General features: G+C 39.6%; 1 protein-coding gene across 1 annotated transcript; it reads right to left on the bottom strand.

Moving 5' to 3' along the window:
* On the bottom strand, positions 1-27,051 carry LOC131802403 (neurofibromin-like). Its single transcript, XM_059122594.1, has 24 exons — positions 26,533-27,051; positions 21,275-21,421; positions 20,683-21,209; positions 20,514-20,619; positions 19,986-20,452; positions 19,608-19,929; positions 18,993-19,545; positions 17,837-17,984; positions 17,293-17,772; positions 16,678-17,229; positions 16,483-16,617; positions 15,747-16,415; positions 15,419-15,645; positions 13,936-14,350; positions 13,683-13,874; positions 13,355-13,616; positions 11,466-13,289; positions 11,133-11,399; positions 10,790-11,068; positions 10,614-10,709; positions 5,145-5,234; positions 1,168-1,370; positions 748-1,103; positions 1-396 (listed from the first exon to the last, which is right to left on the bottom strand). Exons 1-24 carry the CDS (start codon positions 26,590-26,592, stop codon positions 275-277), a joined length of 8,499 nt encoding a protein of 2,832 aa, XP_058978577.1. The 5' UTR covers positions 26,593-27,051; the 3' UTR covers positions 1-274.
* Between the last annotated feature and the right edge of the window lie 417 nt (positions 27,052-27,468).

Raw genomic sequence — 27,468 nt, forward strand, 5'->3', positions numbered from 1 at the left:
TTTACAAAATACGTGATTTTCTTTCATTTTTTTTAACAATTATTAAATAATGTGTTATATAACAGTTAGTTTAAGTTTTGGTTCTACTACTTGGTGGTGATGGTGGTGGTTTGTTTCTGTGTTCGATTAATTAATTTTAGGTGATCTCAGTTGAATTTGAGGTTAGTAAACGCTATCGCTAGTGGCGGTGAGTGTGAATGATGGTTAGACGTTTGAAATTCTTGGCCCGGATGTAGATGATGGGTGCCTGTGTTTCTATCATCCAGAATCTTTGTTAATTGTTATGGGATGGGCTATCGGTGAAGCGGTGCTTGGCGCGTGCTTTGCTGTGTGAGGCACGGCGGAGGGAGCTTACACTGCCGCCGAATTCATGATCTAATGATTCCGATGAGAAAGCTACAACGGTTTACAGAGAGAAAAAGAAAGAAAGAAAAAAGAGTGAAAAAAATGGGAGAACGAAAGACAAAGAAAAATGAAATATGGAAACAACTTTACAACAATCGTCCATTAAAAAAAAAGAAAAACAACAACAAGGACAAGGGATACCAGTTAAAACTATTTGCAAGGATGTTATGGGTGGGAGTGGGTTTTAGGGGTGTGTGGTGGATATAATTGCTACGCAATTTCGTGCCATTTACAAGCAAACTGAAAACAAATGTCCTACAAATTTTTGTTCTACAAGCTCTATGCAATTCAAAACAAAAGCTAACAAAGGAAAATGCGGGAAATCTTGTTGGAAATATTAACCTTTATCCGTGGGCGACCCTAAAGTAAGACTGCTGAGACTGGAACTGAGATTGTAGGGTCGCACCAAAGGAACAATTGGCGTTTGTTGGTCATCCCCGGGCAAACATATGGCCACCATGGCCTCCAGACAATTTACAAACAGCTCTGAACATTCACCCATAACATTGTACTTGGTAAAGGGACCGGCGAAACGCCACAGGCCTCCAAAACCACAACTTTGCAGAAAATGCAACTGCTGCTGCGATGGGTCCTCGCTGGCCAACATATTTTGAATGATGCTTTGTACTGAGTTCAGGACAACCTGGTCGTGGGATACCGACAGGATGTTGTTGATTTTTTGGTCCAATAAAGAGTGGCTGGAAATAAAAATCGAAAAATTAATATTTGATTGTAAAAATGTATTCCGAATTTCCAACTTACATGACGGGAAAAACTTTGGGAAACACCACCGAACCCTCGGCAAGATATTGATAGAGCACTCGTGTCTCATTCTCATCTGAGGTGTATTTCACCAGGGTGGCCAGCACGGTCAATACCAAGGCCTGTATCGATAGATCCGGTAGGACTTCGGGATCGAGCAAAACATTCGATTCATTTGAAACGGAGGTGCGTGAACCACGTTCCTGTTTCAAAACAAAGAGTATAGAAGGAGGAAAATATTAAATTTTTATAGAGGACTCCATAATGACCTACACACTACTTCAACCAAAAAAAAATTGGGATAAAGGATACGAAATAATTGCACTATTTAAAGCATGATTGTCGTCATGCAATCAACATTTAAATTTTAAATCGAGTAAATATTTGTAGGTGCTACAGTAATATATAATATATAAGTATAGGTGTGTGTGTATGTATATAGGGTGCATGGTGCAGATATAGAAGCCATAAATATTAGGTGTTATAACCATGTTCTGAAAATGTGTTCTTGTGTTAGGAGGAGTGAGGGGAAATTATAACCCGTGGTTAAAATATTTCGTGTCATATGTTCCTGGACTCTACAATTTTTTTTCTCGAAACCAGATTGATACCTAAACTGGGTCCTCATAAATGGTTCTGCTAGGACACTATAATCCCTAAAGATTTTCTAAAAAAGAAGACTACAAAAAGATCTCATATCGAGAGAAAATGGGTATTTTATGGATAGAACTGTTTTAAAGACCCAACAAAAAATGTCTTCTCTAAAAGGCCTTTATAAGGCCGACCCTCTATAAAGAGGAGACTGTCCACCTGTATAAAAGTCTCTAAGAAGATCTTGTATGGATGAAAGACCCCCAAAATGTCCTCTATGGACTCTTGTATATCTCAGAAGGACCAACGACACTCAGAGGGCATTTTAAAGACTATTCTGTGTAATAAGGTCCTTCTAAGCTTTCCTCTAGGATAGAAGACCCTTGTTATCCTTTCATTATATAAGAGCCCAATAGATAGGATAGCTAAAAGACCCTCCGAGCTCTTGATATTTATTCTAAAGACCCCTTCTATAGAATGAAGACCCTCAAAGGTTCTTCTATAGAATGAATATAGAGGACCTTTTGTGGCTAGAAGAAACAGAGAGAAACTTTTATTGATACACGATTTCCAGTGCCTCTTCTATAGACAAGGATCTCAGAGATTCTACTTAAGAAAATGGATCCTTAAAGGTCTTTCTATGGGGAAAAAACATGGAGGCCCGTCTACTGATTGAAATCCTTCAAAGGCCCTTCCAAAGGTCCAGTAAGGGTAACTGAAATGGAAGACTTTCCTAGGCTCTTTTGTAGATAGAAAGCTCATAGGTATATGGAAAACACTCAAAAGCTCTTCTGACGATAGGAGACCCACAAGGGCTCTTCTGTAGATAACAGATTCTAAGAGGATCTTCTATAGATATAAATCCTTTTAGAATAGAAGATTCTTCTATAGATGGAAAACACTCAGAGGCTCTCTGCAAAAGACTCCCAGAGACTCTTCGGTAGATAGTAAACAATACAGCCTCTCTATAGATAAATGACCTTAAGGCGCTCTTCTAGACAGAATACTCCCAGAGGCTTCTTTTCAGATAGGAGGACACCAGATATTCTTTTGTAGAGAGAAGACCATAAAAGGCACTTCTATAGATTTTACGACCCTCAGAGATCTTGCTGTGGATAGATGACTGTTAGTGGGTCTATAGATAGAAGAGCCTTTAATTTTTTAGAAGGCCCGGAGGGTTTTCATTAGATATAGGACATTTAGAGGGTGCCCTATACATAAAAAACCCTCAGAGATTATTCTATAGGCATGAGAAGCCCGAAAATGTAGTAGGAACCCATACCCTCAGATGCCCTTAAAGCTCTCTGGATTCCTTCAAAAGATATAAGTGATAGAAGATCTGCAAAAGTCTTCCAGGGAAAAAGTCTTTTACAGACAGATGACCCTTGGAAGGTCCCCTGTGGACGTAAGACCCTCAAATGACCTTCTAAGCGTCGATGGCCTTTTATCTAAGTATCCTCAGACGCTCACCCTATGTAGTCTTCAATGGACCTCAGGAGGCTTTCTACGAATACATCTCTTCCTTCGCCTTCTAAAAATCGAGGCATAGAAGGCCTTCAAAAGATCTTCAATAAAAAGAAAGCCCTGGAAACTAATACAGAAAAAGGCCCCAAAAAGATCTTCTGCTGATCTACGTTCCTTAGAAGGTTCGAATGAAATGACCTCCTTAAGAGATCTTTAATGGATGAAAAAAAAAAACACTCAAAAGACTTTCTACGAATAAAAATCACACTAAGGCCTTCCAGATGTCTTCGAGGTATAGAAGGCCTTCTCTGGAAAAAAAAACCCTCAGTACACTCTCAGAAGATAAAAGAGGACCCTGAAAATTTACTCTGATAAAAGAACCTAAGAAGGACTTCTGCGGATCTACGTTCCTTAGAAGGTACGAATGAATATTCCTTAGGAGGTCTTTAAAGAATAAAAACCACTCAGGAAGCCTTCTATGCATAAAAGTAACTCTAAGGCCTTCCAGAAGTCTTCGAGTTATAGAAGGCCTTCAGAAGGTCTTCTCTGGAAACAAACCCCTCAGAACACTCTCAGAATGTAAAAGAGGACCCTGAAACTCATACAGGTAAAAGACCCTAAGAAGAACCGCAGAAGGATCTACGTTCCTTAAAAGGTACGAACGAAAGTTCATTAGGAGGTCCTCAATGAATAAAACCCTTCTATAAATAAAAGTCTCTCTAAGACCTTCTAGAAGTCTTCGAGAGATAGAGGGCCTTTAGAAGGCCTTACCCAGAAAGAAAGCTCTCAGGAAATCTCAAGAGGTAAAAAAGGACCGTCGGATTTAAAATTCCTAAAAAAAATCTAAAAATATAAGATTTAAGGATTTCTACGGATGGAATTTTCTTAGCAGCTATTCTACGCCTAGAATGTCTTTAGGAAGTCTGTGATGGATAAAAGACATCAACGTTTTTTCCAAGTGTCTTCCAGGAATGTAAGAGTCGCAGAAAATCTTCTGTGAAAAGAAGACTCTCAGAAAGCCGTCTGATGGGGGTAAACGGTAAACAAAAGTTTTCTAAGGATAGAGGATTCTCAGATGGTCTTCCGTTGAAAGAATACTCACAAGAAGGCAGTATAAAAACTGTCAGAAGGCCCATAGTAGTAGGCCTTCTATTGGCTAAAAACACTCAATAGTTCTTCTATGAATAAAATACTCGCAGAAGGTCTTCTGGGGACCATCAGGTTAATCATGAATAGTTGTAGTATTGGTCTTGGTAAAATTGCTATTTAGGAGTAGAGAAACCTCTTAAAATAGAAGATGCTCAAAAGGCCTTCTATAGGCTAAAAACACTCAAGAGTTCTTCTATAGATAAAAGACTCGTAGAAGATCTTCAGGAGACCAACAGGTCATCTATGAATAGTTGTGGTATTGGTCATGGATAAATTGCTTCGAAATTCCATTGTTCGAGAGAGAATATGGAGGAAGCAATGGTCGATGTTAACACAAATTTGAAACGATTTGCGGATATTATTATTATTTTTTTTCTAAAATATCATCTATAGGCTGGTTTTCAATTTCGGAAATATCAAGTCCTCAATCGCAGTAAACGTTAATTTCGATGTATAATTTTTGGAAATACAAAATTGATCATTAGTGAGGTTATGTTTTTGAGAAAAAGGACATTTAAAAAAATCTATTAACTTGTTACTGAAGTAGGTGTTAAATCGGAAAATAATAAAGTATTACCCTTCAAGTGTTTTCAAAATAGTTTTACTTAAATCTAAGGTGCATGGTTTGCAAGAACAAAAGACAACAACAAGTAAAGTTCAACTAAAAACCGAAAACAGTGTAAAAAATAAAAAAGGTAAAGAGGAAAGTCTAAAAAAGAAAGTAGGAAGAAAGAAAGTTGTATTGATAACAGAAATGTTCGTTTATTTTATACCTGACGTTCTTCGATTCCACTCGCATTATTTGGATCTTTGGTGGTGGGTACCGAAAACGAGCGTTGAGTTTTGAATAAAACTCGAGCATTCTTCAGTCAAGAAATATGTTAACATCGATTTTGATTTTGGCAAAAATATTTGAGTTCACACAACACAAACAAAACCCAAATGAGAGGAGGAGACAGAGGAGTAGAATTTTTTTGGATTTATCGGGGCATGCAATAAAAACAAAAAAGTATAATTATATAATTTAGAAAATGATAGAAAAATAAATTTAGGCACGATGACGATATTGGTTGGTGGGTGTGAGAAGAGGTAGTTGTGATGGTGGTAGTGGTGAAGACATGGAGAGAAAGAATAGAATTAAATGCAAAATTTTTGTTTCAATTTTTTTTAACAGAATATATAAAAACAACACCAATCAGAGCAGGCATTATCGTATGTATATAAAGACAGGGAATGGTTTGATTAACGATTAAATAAAATAAGGTTTAATTTGAATAAGTTAAAAAAAGAAGAAATTGAAATTTGATTATTATAGAGATTTACTTTAAAAAACGAAAAATTGAAAATCATAAATTAGTTAAAAGCAATAATATGAATTTTGAATATATAGAGGAGCATTTTGTAAGACTATGAAGAGATTCAGGAACCAATATATGCCTATAACCTATCTGTGTATAAAAATAATTCAAGAAAATTTAAAATTTCTATCGAGCATAAGCGGTTTTGGGATATAACAAGTAAAAGAGTATCAGTCGGTTTTGGCGACAGATGTATACCCCCAGTCTTGAGTTATGATTATTCAAACTGTTGACCCTTTATGGTTGGCCAATATTGACCATTTCATATCTGACCTAAAACTGATATAAATATCAAAACGTACCAGATTTGGACTTGTAGACTACTTCCTATACTTTATATGAGATATTTTCAAATTTTTGAAAAAATATGGAAATATGCGTGAGGTAACACGTATAGCGGACCGAAGAATTCCATTTTAATACTTCATCTAAAACAGATAAAAATATTGGTATGTGTAAAATTTGAAGAAAATCGAACATATATATCCAATTTTATGCGAAATCATAAATTCCGATAAATAACATCTTCATATCAGATTTCTGGTTAAGAGAGATATTTGGAAACAGCAAGTTGTAAAAAATCGCCGGCTTGTTCTGCATGTTATGACAGATACAGTATTTTTTGCTTACCTGCACAATCAAAAAATGCACGACATCTTGTGCAGCAATGCCCAAAATGCAGGTAGCTTCATTGCATTTATCTGCACAATGAAGCAGGTATCTTTAATTTTACTTACGTGCACAAAAGTGCAGGTATCTTTAATTTTCTATTCGGTTCAGTGGTGTTTTATCCAGCATAACCATCTTTTAGTGTGGGAGAGGAAGCGAGAATATGTTTTTGATGCATGCTCTTTTCTTGTGTTGTTATTGTTTTTGCGAATACAAAAACAAAAACGAAGTGGTAGTTCTTAGTGTCTTTTTTGAGTTTGCAAAAAAATTTCTTGTGCAGATAAATACAACTTTTGTAACCAAATTAAAAAAAAAATTACAAAATTTTCGAGGCAGGAATGTCCAATGTGCAGCTATCGATTGGGCACTTAAATACAATTCAAATGAAGGGATTCAGAAAAAAATGGCATAAAAAAGTTTTTTGGTCTGCAAAGGCCAATGCGCAGCTAATGTTGATGCAGGTAAATAGAAACCACTGTATAAGTATTGGAAATTGTCACCTACAAAGGGGTGAGGTAAAAGAAAGAGGTTGGCTGATATACAGGGTGAAATAAAAAAAACTGCAATCAACTTCAGACTGCTGTCATTTCTAAGCCACTCGCCCGACAGCTGTTAAAATTATTCCAGTGACAGCTCATTATACTGTTTAGAAGCGTACAAAAGCATTTTGGTGAGAATTTTCCAGACAAAAATGTTATTCGTGATGGAATTCAAGCGTGATAGTGTGATTTCTTTATATTTGGCTGGAAAACCACAAGTGGCTATGGTTAGAGCAGCACTCCAGCATTTAAATGTGAATAAATCTTTTGTGTATCGTACCATCGCTTGTTACCGTGTTACAGGTAGCGCAGCCCGACGTCAAGAAAGTGGACGGAAGAAAACATCAACATCAGCAGAAATAGTTCGAAAAGTAAAGAAGCGACTTGAACGAAATCCGCCGCGTCGCAGTGGCCGAAAAATGGCTCGTCAACTGAACATATCGCAATATTCCATTCGACAAATATTGAAAAATGAGCTCGGGGTAAAGCCATTGAAATTCCAAAAAGTGCCAGAACTTATAGCGCAACAGCACCAGAAAGAAAATAGTCTCAAAACAGCTAAAGATTTGCTTCGCTTGGCCGAAAGTGGTGAACTACCGAATTTGATTTTCTCCGATGAGAAAAAATCGTTACACAGCAGATTGTAAACAAACAAAATGATCGTGCTTACTTGTCCGCTGAAAATGTGCACCTTCGCTTGGCCGCCGGCACTCAAGCGCCGGCCATGGTGATGGAGTGGGCCGCCATAACAGTCGATGGTCGCTCTCCGCTCGTATTAATCGACCGTGGCATCGGAATAAATGCCGAATATTATCGCGAAAATATTCTAGAGGGTATATTAAAGCCTTGGGCACGCAAAGATTTCGGCCGCAGACCTTAGACATTCCAACAGGACTCAGCATCATCGCACTCAGCACGCGCCACCCAAGAATGGTTACAAAATGAGGTTCCTCGCTTCATTTCCAGCGCACAATGGCCACCAAAATCTCCGGATACCAATCGGTTGGACTATTGTGTCTGGTGTATTTTGGAAAGCAAGGTTGGCACTAAAAAATACCAAAGTGTCGATCACCTCAAGCAAGCGCTTCACCGGGAATGGGCCAAAATACCGCAGAGCAATATTCGGGCAGCGTGTGATGGTTTCATTTCAACTCGAAAAATTCTAAACTTATTCTAAAATTTGATACTATTTCCGACATGTTTTGCTTTCATTCAAAAAATTAAAAAAAAATGTAAAAATTATGTATTTTGGAATCGGATGTTAATTTCGTGTTTTATTAGCTTCATGGACGTTCAAAATGTTGACCCTTTGCGGGCGAGGTACCAGAAGGAGTTGTCCGATATATCCCATCTTCACAGCAGATCTTCAGTTAATAGAAATAATGGGATGTCTGCAATATGATGAGAACCGAATTTTATTATTGCAATGGTTATTCGAAACGTTGATCCTTTGTGGTGGAGATACCAGAAGGAATGGCCCGATCTCTACCATATTTATAACAAATCCTGTGTTGATAGAAATGTTCAGATGTGCCAAGTCTGGATGGAATCGGAGGTTAATTTCACGTTTTATGAGTCTTACGAATATTCAAAAATTTTACCCTTTGTGGGAGAGGTACCAGAAGGAGTGAACCGATATATCCCATCTTTACACCAGACCTAGGGTTAATAAAAATATTGTGATGTGTGTAATTTGACGACAATCTGACACTTTCATCACATTTTATAAGAGTAATTGATGGAGTGGACCGGTATTGTCAATTTCCGAACTCGATCTAAGTTTGACAATAATATTACGATATACCTAGTTTGGATCAAATCAGATACTCCCTTCGAGAGTTATCGTGCGCACCAGCCAGGAAGCCAGACAGACGGACGGACATCACTAGATCGACTCCAAATGTCCTGAAACAGATTTTGTCTAAAGTGGCCTAGGGCCTAAAACCGTTATTTCTATGAGGCACGTTTTGGTCGTATGTAATGATATAAAGCCCCTGGCTGAGGGTTTAAAAATGTGTGGACAAACCAGATACAAAGTAGATATATTAGCTCTCTCGATAATGGAGATAAAATGTGGTTCTATGGGTTACATTTTATCTATGTAAGATTCGAAATAGTCGTCCTATTTTATAGCGTTAAACCAATTTGTGTTAACCAATGGATTGTCAATAGGGTTCTCTCAAAGGTATCAAAAAGAAAATGAAGAAGAATGCAAATCTACCAAATCGTCGGCCAGAGAAGTGGCTCCTCATAGAGCCAATAAACCACTCAAATGGAGATTCAAAGGTCCGATATTTGGGTCAACCCAAAAAGATTCCCATGAAATATTAGTCCTTAAACGCCCATTTTATGGACAGACATTCTTCGCCTTTAGATGGTAAGTACCTCCTCAGGGAAAAAGGTAGATACAAACAAGTAAAAAATCAGCTAAGTCCGAGTCCGAGCCAAATTTTTAATGCCCTCCACCATTTGGAAGAAACTCGAAAATTTTCAACAAATTCCGAAAAATACCGCGTAAAGAAAACCCGTTATACGGGGGCTATACGAAGACGCGGACCTTGTCATAGACTGTACTATCCATTACGATCTTCAAATACGAAGTTTTAAACAATTCCGACGAAAAATATCCTTAAAATCATGAAAATACCGAATATCGGGAGGTTCTGTTATATGGAAGCTATACGAAAACGTGGACCAAAATAGCACATTTACGAATTTAACCTGCATTCTGGCAAAATACACATGTGTGCCCAATTTTAGCCTTCTATCTCAATTCGTTCGATAGAACTGACAGACAGACGGACATCGCTAAATCTTATCAGAATTTTACGAGGAATGACAAAGCTAATATACCCTTCATAGAATGGTGGAGGGTATAAAAATACACATTCTGATAAATACGTCTATCTGGCAGATAATTTAAGAATACTGGGGTAATATCAAATTTTCTCTCCTTGATATCGAAAAAAATCGATCGAATTTTCGATGACTCCAGAATGATTCAGCCATATTGGTCTCGAGTTATTGGCGTAATGCGGAACTTTTAGTCCTGTTTAATGGCTTGTCAAACCTAATCCACCTATGCATTATTCCCCATGGAGAAATACATATAAAAGACCAGAAGGTCTTCGTATAGATGACCAGAAAGTCTTCCCGTAGAGGACCAAAAAGTCTTGGTATATAATTTGAACTTAAAATCAAAATTAGGACAGATGAGAACAGCCGTACCAACTGCTACAACAATCTTTGATAGGCTCCTGAATCAACCATTGTAGATTTTACATGAGGAAAAATATATTCAAGTTTTGGCCCCATCCGAGACAAAGATCACAACAGCATTTGGCAAAAAAAAATCTCATTTCACTATTTTAATAGATTTGGAAATTTTCTGAAACCATATCCCACAAGACTCTCAGGTGCTCTTCTATCTTGAATAGAGTTAATTATCAAACAGGTTCCCGAATCTATCTTCTTCATAATCTCACATGCCACAAATCGCACTCAAATCTTACTGGAGTTATGTTTATCAAAAGAACGAAACATTCAAAAGTATATCACGATAAAATATCAACTTCAAAGAAGCTAAAATAGGAATATGTAATAGTTAAATATATCGGATATATAGTATATGTATATATAGAGGTCCATAACATATAACCCCATTGTTGAAACCTACCGGTGGTGCAGGTACTTTATGATGACGGGCCAAATTCAATGCCGATTGATCGAGTATGTCCCAGGACTTCTGGCGTCGCGACAATGCCATGCTGCCCTGCTGGAAAAAAAGCACACCATATGAGTGGGGATAGTAATTAGTTCCCAATTTCAGTTAGATCTAGGGGTTTTGCTTACATTCTGTGTGCCATTTGTGGTGGCTGCCTGATCTGTGGCTCCACCACCACCACTGCCATTTTCTGTGGGCATCTCGGCAGGCCAACGGGGTAGAGCATGTTTGACATGACATCTGGAACGAACCTCTTCCGAAACCGCCACCAAGGCAGTTAGATATGCCACACTATCGGGTGTTACCTCGAATTTATCACGCCTACAGGGTTTGGCAATGATGCCCAAAAGAATCGTCAAAATGCGGGAGGTGCGTGACACTGTGGTGGGAGTGGGGTGGCGAAAACCCTAGAATAACAAAGAAATGCAATTGAAATCATTTAATGTCAGATGGTGTCGGGAGGTTACCCACCTTGATCAAATGTCCCACCAAAGCAAAATGGAAATTACTGCGGAACGAAAGACCCACAGCATGATCCAGCTGCTTGAAATGGTATTCCAGTTTTTCTCGGGTACCCATCATTACCTCTGCCAAATGGGCATTATCGAAACAGCCCTGAGACTTGAGGGTATGCAGATTTTGTTCCAGCAATGCCAGGCCGGCTCCATATAAATTAGCCTCATCCAGTTGCAGAACAGAAATGGCCACCCAAAAGAGATTGCGATGTATGGGAGAATCCTAAAAATAATTCGGAAATAATTGACCCCACACTTTCCCATTTTTTTTAAGAATTCCATTACTTACCGGCCTCAAAAGAGGCTGGATACGTGTCAGACACATAACAATGGCCTCAATCAGTGTAATATCAGTAAAAGCCTCCACAGCCTTGACTAGTTCCTTTAGCAACTCCTTTACCTCCTGATCGGTTACACTTTTACTGATGCAGCCGAATACAATCAACGCCCTTGGCTGTAAGGCTGGATTAAAGGCGAAGGCAAAATTCCTTGCCAAGGCCGTCCATGTCTGCAGCCATTGACAATCGGGAATATCCCTCATACATGACTCCATTATTTCAAGCAATGCATCGGTAATTACTTCCAGGGACGGTAGCGAGAGACGTTCTCTATCGGGTGGCAAATTTTGCGAAACCCGTTCATTGCCCAACCACTTGTCCGGTGGATGGCGACAACTCGAACGGAATGCAGTGACAGCAGCCGATTTCACCTTGCTAATGCCAAAGAGTAAATAGAATTTGGGCAGCGAGAATTCATCCAAGGACAGACGCAAGACACGCTGGGCCTCTTCGGAGAAAATCGGCTTGGTACAGGTACACAATGAATGTATAATATTTATAACTAAACCATGGGTGGAGGCCCTCATCGAGAGCGATCCCGAGCAGACTAGTAGGGTGATGGTGTGAAAAAGATAGGGTAAATGGGTGGCCACATCGAGGCAATTGTTGAACGACAACATAAGTAAGTAACGACCCAATATGGCAATGTCATCCCATGTCTGGTGGTTTTCCAGGCAGGGCAGAGGGCTGGTACAGGTCTTGTCCATGACACGACACATGCGGGTAATGACTTTCTTCGAAACCAGCTGGACATTGGCCGAGGCCAAAGCCACAGCGGTGTCGGCCATAATCTCCACCTGAGGCGATCCCAGGCCATAAAAAACAGATTTGTAGAGGAAGTTATCCAGCACCATGTCAATAAGTTCCGGAATTTGGCCAATGGAACCCCATATCTTCGCCTGCACCGAGGGATACATTTCCTTTTGTTCGATGGTCAGGCAGATAAGTTTATCCAGAATTTGAGAGACCTTCACCTTCTTGGCATCATCGTTGGATTTGCAAAATTTCACCAGATTCTTGAGCCATGGAGTCATGTATTCCAAACATAAATGTTTCAATTCGATGGTACTGCGCTGGAAGCCCTGGATACATTCCTCAAGGAACTCCAATGTCAGATGCGGTTCATTTGTGGCCAGTTTTTCGCTGACCGATTTAATGAAAATGGTGTTGTTGGAGGGAATGCACAGACCCTGAGTCTCCAGGAGTTGACCCTCAATTTTCAAATCAAACGTTCCCGTCAGGGCGCACAGCAAGTTATAGGCCGCTGTACGTAAATTCGGATCAGCTGAACCCAAATTAAGTAGGGCCATATTTAGCAGAGTTCCCGGTACATCCTTGGGTCTGATCTTCTGGTGCACCGTCACCGAATCCGGTTGACTCAGCTCCCAACGGTTGCGTATGTGTATAATGGCCTGGACAATGTTGTCACAATCGTTGTGTATGAAACTTAATTGACCGCTCTCGTTGGCAATGGACAGGGTGAATTGGTTGTCATCGACCAGGCATACTTCTTCGATTTCCGAGGCATAGTAGACATCATTCAGCAGCACGGAGTGGGCTAAGACTTTGGTCTTTTCCGCCGAGGTTATTTGCAAAGCGGTGGGACCAACTTTGATGGCCACCTTGGTATCCTTGTGGCTCAACTTCAAGGCATTACTGAACACCTTGAGATCTTCATCCAAAGACAATGTGGCACCGGGCAGTTTTTGTTGATCCGGGTCGATGTAGTCATTCAGTTTGTTGGGCAAGTCCAAGAACATTAATTTGCGATTGCCCTGGAAATCGTGGAAAATTGGATAAATAGAGCCCTGAAATAGGGGAATAAGTTGTTCCTGCTTACCTTCAATGGTGCCAATATCCGGTCATGGAACTTGGTATATTCTCTCACCCAAGAGTTGCAATTGTAAATATAGACCGCATGGACATTTTCATAGGCCACCGCCGGCAATACATAGAACCATTTTTGCAAGAATTCTGTGCGGAACCGATTATCCGAGTTGACATGGGTGAAATCAATGACTACCTCGAAGGTGGAATGGCAAAAGGGCTTCAATGTCAAGATGACATGATAAATCAAAAGATCGCCATTTGTTTCACCAATTCTGGAATGAAGACAAAATAAATGATTCCCAATTTGAAATGAGAGATGAGGTATAACTTCTACGCACTTATATCTCCTGGCTATGTAATAGAACACCGGATAACCCAGTTTGCTGGTACCCGCCTGATAGAAAATATTCATGGCCTTAAGGGCCTTGAATTCCTCCTTTTCATGCATTTGATGTTTAACCATGATTTCCTCGAAATTTGTCGAGGACATATCAATGGAGCTCCAGCGGGGATAGGAAGAGAACATCATGCTAGAAAGATAAAAACAAAGCAATTAAAAATGGATATTTCAAAGCATATTCCCCGACTCACTGTGAATCGACGGGCTTGTGCTCGGGTGGTCCCAAATACGCCAACAGCGTTGCCATTTTATCGAACGGTCTTCTTCCCACGGCCTTGTGATCCCGGCTACTTGACAAATAATCGCCGATTTTCTCCTGATGTGTCCACAGCAACCGATGCAAAGCCAAAACATTGGCATCCGATATAAAGCTCATGCTATGCGAGGTTTGATCTACAGTCTCACAATCCGACGCAATTTGTATGAAGAATCGCCGCCCAGCCTCAAAATGCTCCCGCAGAAAATCATTGAAACACAACATATGCTGTTCCTTGGAGAATTCAACGTGATTGGCAATATTTTGCAGGATTTTCGACATCAACATGAGGCCACGTTTCACGGTGCTCGGCACCTGTTTGCCAACAATGCCCAGTTCTTGGGGGGAGACTGAAGGGGAAGAGAAATAAATAATAGCAAAGGTTTTAAAATTTGTCATGGCGGTATTTTCTCAAGGTATTTTATAGGGCATAAAAGACCTTGAGGAAATCCTGAAGGTCTTCTATAGGCCTAGGAATACCTTAATGTATTTTTTCGACCGTGGAAGGTCCCAAGTTCTTCTATATGTCATGAAAGAAGATAGAGTCTTCTATAGGCCATGAAAGACCCCAGAATTTACTATAGGCCATGGAAGGTGTTCTAAAGACCATGGAAGATCTCAAGGTTTTCTATAGACTATGGAAAATGTGTCTTGAATGTCTTCTTTAGGCCATGGAATACCTCAAGGTGTTCAATTGGAAGACCTTAAAGACTTTTATGGAACATGGGAGACCTCAAGGTCTTCTGTAGACCTTGGGCAACCTCAAGATCTTCTATAGACCATGGAAGACCTCAAGGTCTTTTTTAAACTATGGAGGACCTCAAGGACTTCTATAGGCCACGCAAGTCTTCTAAAGGCCATTGAAGACCTCAATGTCTTCTTCAGACCATGGAGGATCTAAAGGTCTTCTATAGTCCATGGACGAACTCAAGGTATTCTATTTACCATGAAAAGCCTATAGACGACAGGAGACCTCGAGGTCTTCTATAGACGATAGAAGTCCTCAAGGTCGCCTAAATACTATAGAAGACCTCAAGGTCTCCTGTAGACGATAGAAGACCTCAAGGTATCTTATAGACGATAGAAGACATCAAGGTCTCTATAGACATTAGAAGATCTCAGGATCTCCTATAGACCATAGAAGATCTCAGGGTCTCCTATAGACCATAGAAGAGCTCAGGATCTCCTATAGACAGTCAAGGTGTCCTATAAACAATAGAAGACTTCAGGGTCTCTTATAGACAACAGAAAACCTCAGAGTCTCCCATAGACAATAGAAGACCTCAGGGTCTCCTATAGACAATAGACCACCTCAAGGTCTCCTATAGACACCTTAAGGTCAGCTATAGACAACAGAAGACCTCAATCGTGGATTTCCGTCTGAACTCATTTCAAAATTGTTGTCGTTCTTTACTTACCAATAGCGGGATTTATGAAGCGCAGGAAGATTACGGTGCCCACAGCTCCAATATTGTTCTGCAATAAATTGGGAAACCTTTTACTGAGCACCTGATAAAGGCAATGGCACATAGATCTCAGCTGGGGTGGAAAACGATCGACTGAATTTGTAATGGCATCAAAGACCTTTTTCGTCAAGGCTATCAAATTGCGGCGATTCACATCTAAATCATCGCCTGGGTCGAGTCTGGAATAGAAAAGGGTAAATATTACTCGGTTGTCTCTCAGTTCGGTCTAGAATGGCTACAGCCGTAGCATCTGCTATTAAATATCACAGAACCCCCTTACCTAGCCGGATCCACTTCAAACGATGTATTTGGATTATCCAGTAGAGGCCTTATCAACGGTTCCAGCAACAATTGCAAATATGCCGACCCATAAATTTTAAAACAAAATGCCATTATTTTGCTGCCCAGCGAATTTCCACGAAACAGGGTCTGCATACAATCCGACACCTCCACTTCACGATAGAACATATTCCACAAAAGGGGTGAGAGTAAATGCTTAGCATCAAATAGGGTTACCAGCACCCTAGCCAATTCATCCATTTGCGATGTGGTCACCACATTTGCCAAAGCCATGGCAATGGGTAGCTCTCCCTTATCACTGATCATGGTGACCAGCTGAACTAGCTGTTCAAAACGATCTGCCAAAACGGTTTCAGCCAAAGTATCGAATTCGGTACCTTGTTGCAAGATTTGTGTTAGGACTTCCATGAAAGCCGCCCGAGTTTGTAAATCCGGATTATAGCCCAGATCAATTGAGTGCATTAGCCCCGAATCGATATTGGCTCCCAACAAATTCGACATGGCCTGTATGGTGGCATTGCGTAAGGCCGTTAGTTTGCCAGCAGCTAAACGGGGGCGAGGTGGTAGCAGTGGGGGATTGTTGAGCTCCTTTTCAGCCTCGGAGCTGTCGATGCAATCGTTCAAGAGATTCATAAATAAGGTAAAGTATCTGCGGGGTAAAAAGAAGGGACCATGGTTAGCTCTAAAGGAAAAGTTACTCCTCCGAGATAAATTACTTGAGAAAGAGGGCACTCTTGGCATCCATCAAGTCGCCACGATCAGATTCTTCAGGTTGTAGGGGTAGACCTCTTAGCAAGGCAGCCACTGCCTCCATGCAGGCCTGATCCAAGTCACGGAAAATCAAAGAGGTACTGGAAAAGAAAATCCAAATTAATGATCTCTTATATTCCGGGAAAATTGTATCCCCTTACTTGGTAATCATCGAAGGATCTGTTGAACTGGGCGGTGCAATTTGATGTGAGGTGCCCATAACCCAATCCGACAGGTACTCCACCAATTTATTACGAAATTTCATTTCCTGTCTAAATGCCAAATCATCCCGTCGTTTCATCATAACCTCCACCAATTGGCAGAGCTTGGTTTTTATCCGTATGGCATAGACCGTCATATCCAAATGTCTCACATAGCGCACAATACCCAACATCATACCTTCGATGCTGGTCACACCCAAATTTTCCGCCGTCGATGGTTGGTCATTGTTGGGATCTTTACTCGGTTTGGGATCCAAAATCGATTTCATAATGTAGATAATGTGTTCGATGAATTGGGTATTGATATCCGTGACATTGACCTGGCCATGTTGATCGAAAAATTTCTCAACAATCGAACGTATCTGATCAAACAGGATGGGATAAAGGTAGGTGGACATTTCTTCGCCCACCAGCTCTTTGACATTCTTTTGGATGTTCAAACCGATTTTTTCATTGCTGCAAACCAAGAGCCTCAAAAGTTGCCCAATGAATCTGAAAGGGAGAATTTTCCAAGGTAACATAGGGAATAGGGAAAATGGATTTTTTCCAACTTACTGTGTCACCGGACAATATTGCACCTCCTGCTGTGGACCCTGTGGCACTCCGGCCAAGGAAATTGAATTCGGATTCAACGAACCCCTACCCGAACTGGATGAACTGGACAGCGAATGCAGGGAATTTTGTGCCAATGAACTAATCGAACCCTGATGTATATGGACCTGGGGCGGCAGATTCTGTTGCAGTGAACCAAAACTTTGGGAATATGGATGAAAGGGAGCCTGATGGGCTAGGGATAACTGTGAAGCCTGGGCTGCCACAGCTTGTTGGCGACGTTTAATTAAACAAACACCACCCAAGGCCAGCAGAAACCATGTCATGTTGGCCCATTCTGTTATTTGCTCCTCAATATCATGTTCGGAACTTTGATGGCTGGCTCGGCGTTTTCCCACGCCGCGATGGAACAGCTCTGCTTGGCCGTCTTCGGTTTTACACTTCGGGTAGGTTTGCAGCATTTTACTCATGATTTCCCAATTTCTGGAAGAGGAGAGAAATATGGAGAATTAATAACAGATATTATATAGTGTGGTAAGTAAGGTACCTAAAAGTCTCCTCCCAGGCAGGCTGTACACCATGAACACAGTGCTCAATCTTCCGTAGCAGCTGCATAATGCGCTTTTGCAGGTGTAGCCGATTTAGAACGTTGCCATGACTGTTATCGTAGAAACAAATACGGGAATCCGTGGCAGCTGAAAGGAAGGAGAATAAATTACGTTTAAAACTTGGCATGTTCCTGTAGAGATCTCAGTGTCCCCTATAAAAAATGGAAGACCTCAACGTCTTCTAGAGCAAAAATAGTTCCAAAAAGTCTCCTTAATTTCTCATAAAGTCAAAATAAGACCTCAGCCAATAGGCCCTGGAAGACCACAAGGTTTTTTATGGACCATTGGAACACCTCAAGGCCTTCTATAGGCAAAGGAACACCTCAAGGTCATATATAAGCCATTGAAGACCTTAAAGTCATGTATAAGCCTCAAGCTCTTCCACAGACCACGGAAGACCTCTATAGGCCATGGAAAACCTCAAGGTCATATATAAGCCATTGAAGACCTCAAAACCATCTATAAGCCCCAAGGTCTCAAGTTCTCATATCGACAATAGAAGACCTCAAGGTCTCCTAAAGACATTAGAAGACCTCAAGGTCTCCTATGGACAATAGAAGACCTGAAGGTCTCTTATAAGCAATAGAAGACCTCAAGGTCCCCTATAGATAATAGAAGACCTCCTCCAGACGACCTCCAGGTCTTCTATAGACGATAGAAGACCTCCAGGTCTTGTATAGACGTATAGAAGACCTCAAGGTACAGGAGACCTCAAGTTCTCCTATAGACAATAGAAGACCTTAAGGTCTCCTATAACCAATAGAAAATCTCAAGATCTCTTATGGACAATAGAAGATCTCAAGGTCTCCTATAAACATTAGAAGACCTCAAGGCCTCCTATTAACAATAGAAGACCTCAAGGTCTCCTATGGACCTCAAGACCTCAAGGTCACCTATAGATAATAGAAGACCTCCAGGTCTTGCATAGACGTAGAAGACCTTCAAGTCTTCTATAGACAATAGAAGACTTCGACGTCTCCTATAGACCATATATGACCTCAGGGTCTGCTATTGACAATAGAAGACCACAAATATCCTATGGGCAATAGAAGACCTTTTTAAAAAGCCCTCCCAATACAACTATCATATCCTTACCCGATGACAGTTGAGCCAATTCCTGATAGATCATATAGTTCGGCACAAGCATTGACACCGTCAATTCATCCGAGCCGCAACATATCTCAGCCTCTTCACACAACAAACCAAAACAGGACAATGATGTCAGCACCGCATCCAAATCCACTGACCAGAGATACATAAAAAATACCACCTCCAATTTAATGTGAGCCTGTTTACAGATGGCTATTTGACTTCCGACATGGGCATAATCCTTGTGCCTTTGCAAGAAGGTGTTGCGACATATCAAGATTTCACGTAACCACTTCAGGACATCGGTATAGTTGGCTATTTGATGTTGGATTAACTTTTGTGAAATGGAAAACAAGACCTGGGAGCTGACATCCCAAAACGTATTAATGGGAGCCTCTGGATTCCAAACTTCGATTTTTTCGGGTGCATGTAAAGCCAGCAGGGCTTCCATGGCCTCCTGGGCCACATCTGGCATGGACGGTTGATGAACCAAACTAACAAGACCATTGATGAGTTCGAGAGTTGAACTTTGTACTTCGTGTGCTACTTTGCCCTGGGTCTGGAAAATAAAAGAATGCAATTTAGATTTAATTCCGATGGGTGTTTGGGCGCTGAACTTACATTTAACAATAAGGTGGGATCGGCATGTATTAAACGTACTAACAACAACAATAACATTTTATGGGCTGGCCCCTCCTCAGAACGGGCCAAAACTTTTTGCGTATCTTTGGTTTTCAATGTCAAAGAGGTAATCATTCTCAGCGGTGTGTGGGCTATATAGCCCTGGGTGGCCTTGTTAAGGGTATCGGTGAAGAGAGCTCTCATCTCGGCCGACCGATAGTGTACCACATCCGTTTGAGGCCACCAGGGCAGACGTGGTTGATTTACCACCCGGAAAGGGTTTTTATTCTGTAATCTAAAGTCAACATAGATGTGGGCCAGCCTGGAATGGTAATGATTTAGTGAAAGAAATTAGGATTAAGAATCGGAATCCCTTACCTCAGTAACGAACAAACAATAACAAAATGATAGGCCTGCGGCGAATTCAGATTCAGGCATACCTTCAAAGCCTCTATGTTATGGGGATTAATGCGAAAACAGGAAACCCAACAATCAATCATTAACTCTATATCGGCAAAATTGTAACCCTGGCCCCTGGAGAAGGGCTTGACGGGATTGAACAGCAAAGCCTTGATGTCGTTGATTATGTATTGCACCAATTTAAAGATGACGTTGTTCGAATCGTTGATATTCACATAGGTGGCAGCTTTGCATAGTTTTACACAGGCTATGGCCGCTGATTCGGTGACCAGTTTCGAGGGGGAGTGAGGACCCAGGCCACGTTTGACACTCTCAATAAATTGTTTGGCCGAGAAATCTTTGTCTCGCGACTGCGTCTTGGAGGCCATTTTGTCCTTTTCCTTTTCACATTGCTGCAGCTCATTGACGGTGGCTTCCAGGCAGGCCTAAAAACAGGAGGGGAAGGACATTAAAAGGGTGTAATGTGTTTTTTAAAGAAAAACTTACCGGATTTAAAATTAGCAACAACATTTGCAGAGGCCAGACAGTGGTCTTGCTCTTTTTGTTCTCGGCCTTATAGGCCTCCACGAAATCCAGCAACGGCTCCCAGCATCTAAACGGGGAAAGAAATGAAATCATTGATGCCCCCTGAAATTAATTCACAATCTCAACTCACGTTGATATATCCCGATTCATGCCCCTCTGCAAATCCTGAAACTCCTGCGGATGATATTCAATCCAATTCCATATGGCCTTCTCAATGGAATTTAAAAGTATCAAAGGCGGTGCCCTCTTCGAACGAAATTTCGTTATTGTCTCCTGCAGCAACTTCGTCAACTTGGTCATATCCATGTCGATGTGTTGTATCAACTCAATATCCGAATAATCAGGATTCTCATCCGAACATGCCGCCAATTCTTGGATACGAGCCGAGATACGATTGAATACGGCCGAGAAATGATTCTGCGAGAGGGCAAACAATACTTTGGATGCCAGAATTTTCAATTGGGCGGCATTCGGGTTACTATCACTCTGGACATCGATAAATTGGGTGATTTCGCGTAGCAGCAACTTTACATTCATCGCCTCTTCGAAGCGTGCTGTGTCCTTTGTCTGATTGGTTAGACATCTCTCCAGTGTGGTTAGGATGATAACAAGAGATTCGAAGTAATAACGATCGGTCTCGTGGCGATTTTGTATGGCCTGTGGGAAAATAGTTGATAAAACGTTAAAAAAATTATCCGGAGAGGGGAAGTATTGGTAATTACCGCTTCATTAACTCGTTGTAATATTTTCGTTAGACCCGATATCACCAAAGAGAAGCGATACCGCGATATGTGAATCAAACAATTCACCAATTGATCCTGGCTCATGCGAGCCTGGGTGCCATGTGGACCATTTGTTTTGTTGGGAAGCTGAAAAGATACATGGGTAATGGAAAATATTATTTTTGTGAATAAGAGTTTTCTTTAAGGATCTGCCGAACTGAAATCGTGGATTTTTAAGTGTTTTTTTTTTTTTCCAAGATGCAAACAGATCTATAAATATTAAAAATTTTAAGGAAATATAAAGGCTGATGGATTTTTAAGATTTTATTCCCAATGACATATTTTCTCAAAGGACAAGGAGGTTTTAAGATAATTTTTCAAAAATGCGTAACTTTCCACGTATTTTTCCAAAAGACTCTCACAGACATAATATTAGATTTTTGGATAGATTTTCGAAAGGTTTACAACTGTCATAATAGTGAATCCTTTGTAGATTTTTTCCAAATGACAATCAAGGCTACATTCAAGGATCTGTAAGGGTTATTAAGGCATCAAGGCTCAGTAATCTTGTGTGTTTGAAGTATTTTTTCCAAGGCATCATCGGGGATTTTTAAAATAAAATTTCGAAAGGACTACCAGAACTGTAAAAGTGGATTTCCAAAGAATTTTTCTGGCCCCTTGGAACTCAACTCAACTCTAATTGTGAGACTTTAAAGAACTTTGCCAAAGGACCACCAAAGTTTTCTAGATGGATTTTTAAAAAAGGGCATCTGGGCCATACATTTGGATTCTTCGAAGAATATTTTCAAGAGAAATCAAAGTCATAATCATTGTCTCTGAGAGAGTTTTCCAAGGGATCATCTAACTTAGGGCTATCATATATAATATCACCGGGGTTTTAAATATTCTTCCAAGGAACCTTCAGAGCTACAAAAGTAGATTTTCCCAAGAACCAACAGAGATATGGTCTTGAGTTTTTCAAGATTTTTTTTTTTTTTGATATTTGTCGAAGCTTTTTCAAAGGACCATCAGACATATGATTGCGGTTTTTAAAGGATACATTTTTCAAGGAGTAGCAGAACCATAATTTAGTATTTTAAGATTTTTTAACACTTTCCGTGTTGATTTTTTAAAATTTTTCAGGGAGTTTTTGTGCATTTCTAATGATTTTTTGTCCAAGGGACAAGTTTTTTAATCGGTTTTTATTCCCTAAGCCATATAGATACGGAAGCCATATATCATTTAATACGGCCAAAACGCCCCTCGTCAAAATAACTGTTTTAGACCCTAGATCTCTTTGGTTCTCTCTTTGGACAAAATCCGTTTCAAGACATTTGGAGGAGATCTAGGGGAGTCCGTTCCTCCGTCTGGCTGACTGGTGCACATCATAACTCTCGAAAGGAGTACTCGATTTTGTCCAAACATGACACATCCTAATATTATTATCAAGCTAATATCAAGTTCAAAGATAGGAAATATTGGTTGACTCCTTCTAGTACCTCCCCCAAATTGGGTCAATAATTTGGCTCTTAAAACAAGTAGGAATCAACCAAAATTGAGGATCCTCTATGGAGTTGGTTCCGAAGGAATGGGCCAATATTGTCCATTTCGTATCGGAACTAAATAAATATGATATAAATATTGCGACATGCCAGGTTTGGACTATATTGGGTACTTCCTTCACTTTATATGAGATATGTGATAATAATATTTAGAAAATGCTGAAATATATATAGTCGACCGAAGTATTTCATTTTCATACTTCACCCTTTGTAGGGGAGGTAACAGAAGGAATGGCCAGACAGACGAACGGACGGATATCTCTACGTCCTGAAACGGATTTGATCCAAGAGACATAGGGTCTAAAACCGTTATTTCGGTAAGGCACGTTTCAAATTGTATATGCCCTCTCTAGCCATATCGCTGAGGGTATAAAAACATTAAAATCAACAGAAGCTCCTACAGCAATTTTAATTTTTTTAGAATCGACAGAGGCAAGTGCTATCGATTTTTTGTGAGTCATCTTCATTTTTAGTCCCTTTTTATGTGACCACAAAATCTTGTCGAACTGCTTTTCGAATCCACAGTGCTATAATTTTATATTTCAATTTATAAATTTCATTTAATGAGTTTCTGATATTTGTGTATTTATGACAAAGATTGCTGTCTTTGCGGTTTCTTCGACACGTCAAAAATAACATAAAGCCACGGAAATAGCCAGGGGCGGGCAAGCGGAATTATAGTTGTTTCGAATTAGCTTCTATGACTTTTATGCCCTGGCTAGAGAGGGTATCATTTGATACGGCCAAAACGTGCCTCATCGAAATAACGATTTTAGATCTCAGATCACTTTGGACCAAATTCAGGACATTTGGAATCGATCTAGCGATTTCCGTCCGTCCTTCTGTCTGTCAGCTGGCTGGTGCGCACGATAACTCTCGAAGAAAGTATACGATTTGGTCCAAACTTGGTACATCGTAATATTATTATCAAACTTAGATCGAGACGGAGATGAGCAATATTGGTCCACTCCTTCTGATACCTCCCCCAAAAAAGTCCAAAATTTTCACAAAAAAAATTACTGCACAAAAAGGGATATAACAATCCGATTTTGCTTCATTTTTGCAAATCCTAATATTTCCATCAGTGTCAGGTGCGAAAATGGACAATATCGGTCCACTCCAACAAGTACCTCCGACCGAAGGATCAATATTTTGAACATATATAAATCTAATAAAATGTGATATAAGTGTCTTATTGTCTTCAAATTACACACATCACAATATTTTTACCACCCAAAGTCTCGGGTGAAGATGGAATATATCGATCCGCTCCTTGTGGTACCTCCCCCACAAATGGGTAAACATTTCGAATACCCATGAAGCCCATATAAAGCGAAATTAACATCCGATTCTATTTAGACTTGGCACATCTCAATATTTCTATTCATTAACACAAGATCTGTTGTAAAGATGGTAGAGATCGGACCATTCCTTGTGGTACCCCCCACAGAGGGCACCAAGTTTTGAATAACCAAAATGATTTTAAAATGGGAAATGAGCATTCGGTTCTCTTCATACTTCGCACCTACTATTATTTCTACTAACACAAGATCGGCTGTGATGATGGGTCCACTCTTTCTGGTATCTCCCCCACAAAAGGTCAACATTTTGAATACCTATGAAGCTCATGAAAGGTGAAATTAACATCCGATTCCATTCAGACTTAGTACAACTTAATATTTCCATTAACACAAGATATGTTAAAGATGGTAGAGATCGGACCATTTCTTCTGGTACCTGCCCCACAAAGGGCCAATGTTTTGAATAACCAAAACGATTATAAAATCTGAAATAAGCAACCGGTTCTTTTTATATTTCACACATCCCAATATTTGTATTAACACAAGAACGGCTGTGAAGATGGGACATATTGGTCCACTCCTTCCGTTATCTCCCCAACAATGGGTCAAATTTTTAAATATCCATAAAGCCCATAATACGGGAAATTAACATCCGATTCCATTCAGACTTGGTGCACCTCAATACTTTCATCAACACAAGATCTTTTATAAAGATGGTAGAGATCGAACCATTTCTTCTGCTACGTATCCCACAAAGAGCCAATGTTTTGAATAACCAAAACGATTATAAAATCCGAAAAAAGCAACCGGTTCTTTTTATATTTCACACATCTCAATATTTTAACGAATATAATATATGCTGTGAAGACGTGATGTATCGGTCCAATCTTTCTGGTACCTCCCCCACAAAGGCTCAAAATTTTAAATATCCATGAAGCTCATGAAACGCGAAATTAACATCCGATTCCATTCAGACATAGTACATCTCAATATTTCCATCAACACAAGTCCTGTTGTAAAGATGGTAGAGATTGGACCATTTTTTCTGGTACCTCTCCCACATAGGGTTAAAGATTTTGAAAAACGTAACGCTCAAAGGCAAAATACGCATCGAACTCTCTTCAAATTTCACAATCTTCCAAACATTTTTGCTAACGCAAGATCTTTTGTGAATATGATATATATCTGCGAGCGCCTTCTGATACCTCACCCACAAATGGTCCAATGTTCAATACTTTATCAGTCATAACTTGCGAAACAAGTCATATTTCTCTCAACCAGAAACCTGAGATGGATATGAAATTTATGATTTCGCATAAAATTGGATATAAATGTTCGATTTGCTTATAATTTTGCCCATACCATTATTTTTATTTGTTTTAAATGAGGCATGAAAATGGAATACATACTTCGGTCGACTATATTTTAAAATTTCTAAAAATTCTCACATATCTCCAAGGACGTAGTCGATATAGTCTAAACCAGGCACGTCGCAATATTTATATCATATTTATTTAGGTCCGATACGAAATGGACAATATTGTCAAATTCCTTCAGAATCTCCTCCATAGAGGGTCAAATATTTGAATAATCATAACAGAGAACAAAATATATTTAAATAATCTCAAAACCGACTGATACTTATTCACTTGTTTTTCTTAACATTGGTGGAAATTTGAAGTTTGGCGAGCTTAAAGAAAACTTCGGCAAACAGATGCCTATATCGGACAATTATCATTCACATTTTACACAGGAACATATATAAGTCTGCTTCCCTCTGCTAAACACCTGTGGTCTAGAGTCATAAAATACACCATTTAATATCCTCCTGGATTCATTCCAATTTTTTCTCTAACAATCAACAGTTTCTTTTTATTTTTGCAACAGCTGGCTGTCATTACCACAACAAAAAAAACAACAACAACGAAAAATTCCCTTTTCACCTGTTACAGCTGTTTGTGTGTTGGTGTGAGCACCGTCAGTTTGTTTACAAACAAATCGTGTGTTCTTCGTCAAGAGAGAGCAGAGCAGAGAGAGAGAGAGAGAAAATAGCAAAACACTCACATAATTTCCCAAAACACACGTGAAATTTCATTCATAAATTCTGGGACTTTTCATTCATGAAATTCCTTCACACCGCCAAACGTAAACAAAAAATATCCCAAAACAATAAACATTTGGTTGCCCCATCTCGCTTACACACATCTTGCGTCGCATTCGCACAAAATGTATTTTTTCAATCGATTTGAGGGACGACGAGAGCTGTCAACTTTTTTTGCGTTCTTCAACTGCTGGCTGCTGCTATACAACCAAAAAAAAATTTTGGGAGGATCCAAGAAGCGTTGATGGTGATGATGATGGCTGAAGACTTTTTTCTTCGAATTTGCAAAATTACCTGATCTTCAAAACGGGCCAGCAACGAATTGGCCCATTCTCCGGGTTTTTGTGTGGCCATTTTTTAATCTTTGATTTTTATAACATTTTTTTCCAAAACTATTAAATCAACAATTCTTCTCCACAAGAAAAAAAAACAGATTGTGAAGAAATTTAACCAAACGGATGTGTATAGATAGGTAGGTATATACAGAACAGATTTTTGACTATGACGCGTAATTTTCAATTGGATTTTATTGGGTTTCACTTTATTCTTTGCATTCACTTCCACACGGCGCGAGTGCTCGATGCGGAGCACATTGATATTTTTTATTTCGAATTTTGCAATTTGTACAATTTCCAATAAATATTTTCACAATTTTTCACAGAGTTGAGGTTTTTCATTTGCTTTGCGAGTTGAGGAAAATGTGTGTGTATGCCTTTGCTTCTTCGTCTTTTGTTGGTCTATTTGACAGCTGGTGGAATGTTTTTTTAGGCAAGGAGAGTGGTGCGAATGTGCGAGAGAAGCAAACAACTGCAGCTAACTTCGGAGTAGATTGAATCAGCTGTGGCGGCAGTAGCGTAGGGAAATTCAATGTTTGAGGAGGAACACATGAAATATTCCAACATGAAAATAATTAAATAAATAATAATTAAAATATCAAGACAATTAATTCGGCATTTCAAGAATTTTGCATCAAAAAAAAAAAAAAAAAGAATAAAAAAAAATAAATAAATAAAAATAATAAAAAATAAACAAAAAATAAATAAACATCAATTATTATTTGTCCGATAGTCCGAAATAGAAGAAAATAAATAAAAAAATATTAATTAATTGGTTTTGCCGACAGATATATACTCTCAAACATGGTGCAAGGGTATGGTAGAGCTGCTAGCTGATTACATTTTTTTTTTTTTCTAATTGTGTCCGACTTCTGCCAATTTTATGTATGTATAT

The sequence above is a fragment of the Musca domestica genome, unplaced genomic scaffold (genome assembly GCF_030504385.1).
Source record: "Musca domestica strain aabys unplaced genomic scaffold, Musca_domestica.polishedcontigs.V.1.1 201, whole genome shotgun sequence".
NCBI classification, from domain to species: domain Eukaryota; kingdom Metazoa; phylum Arthropoda; class Insecta; order Diptera; family Muscidae; genus Musca; species Musca domestica.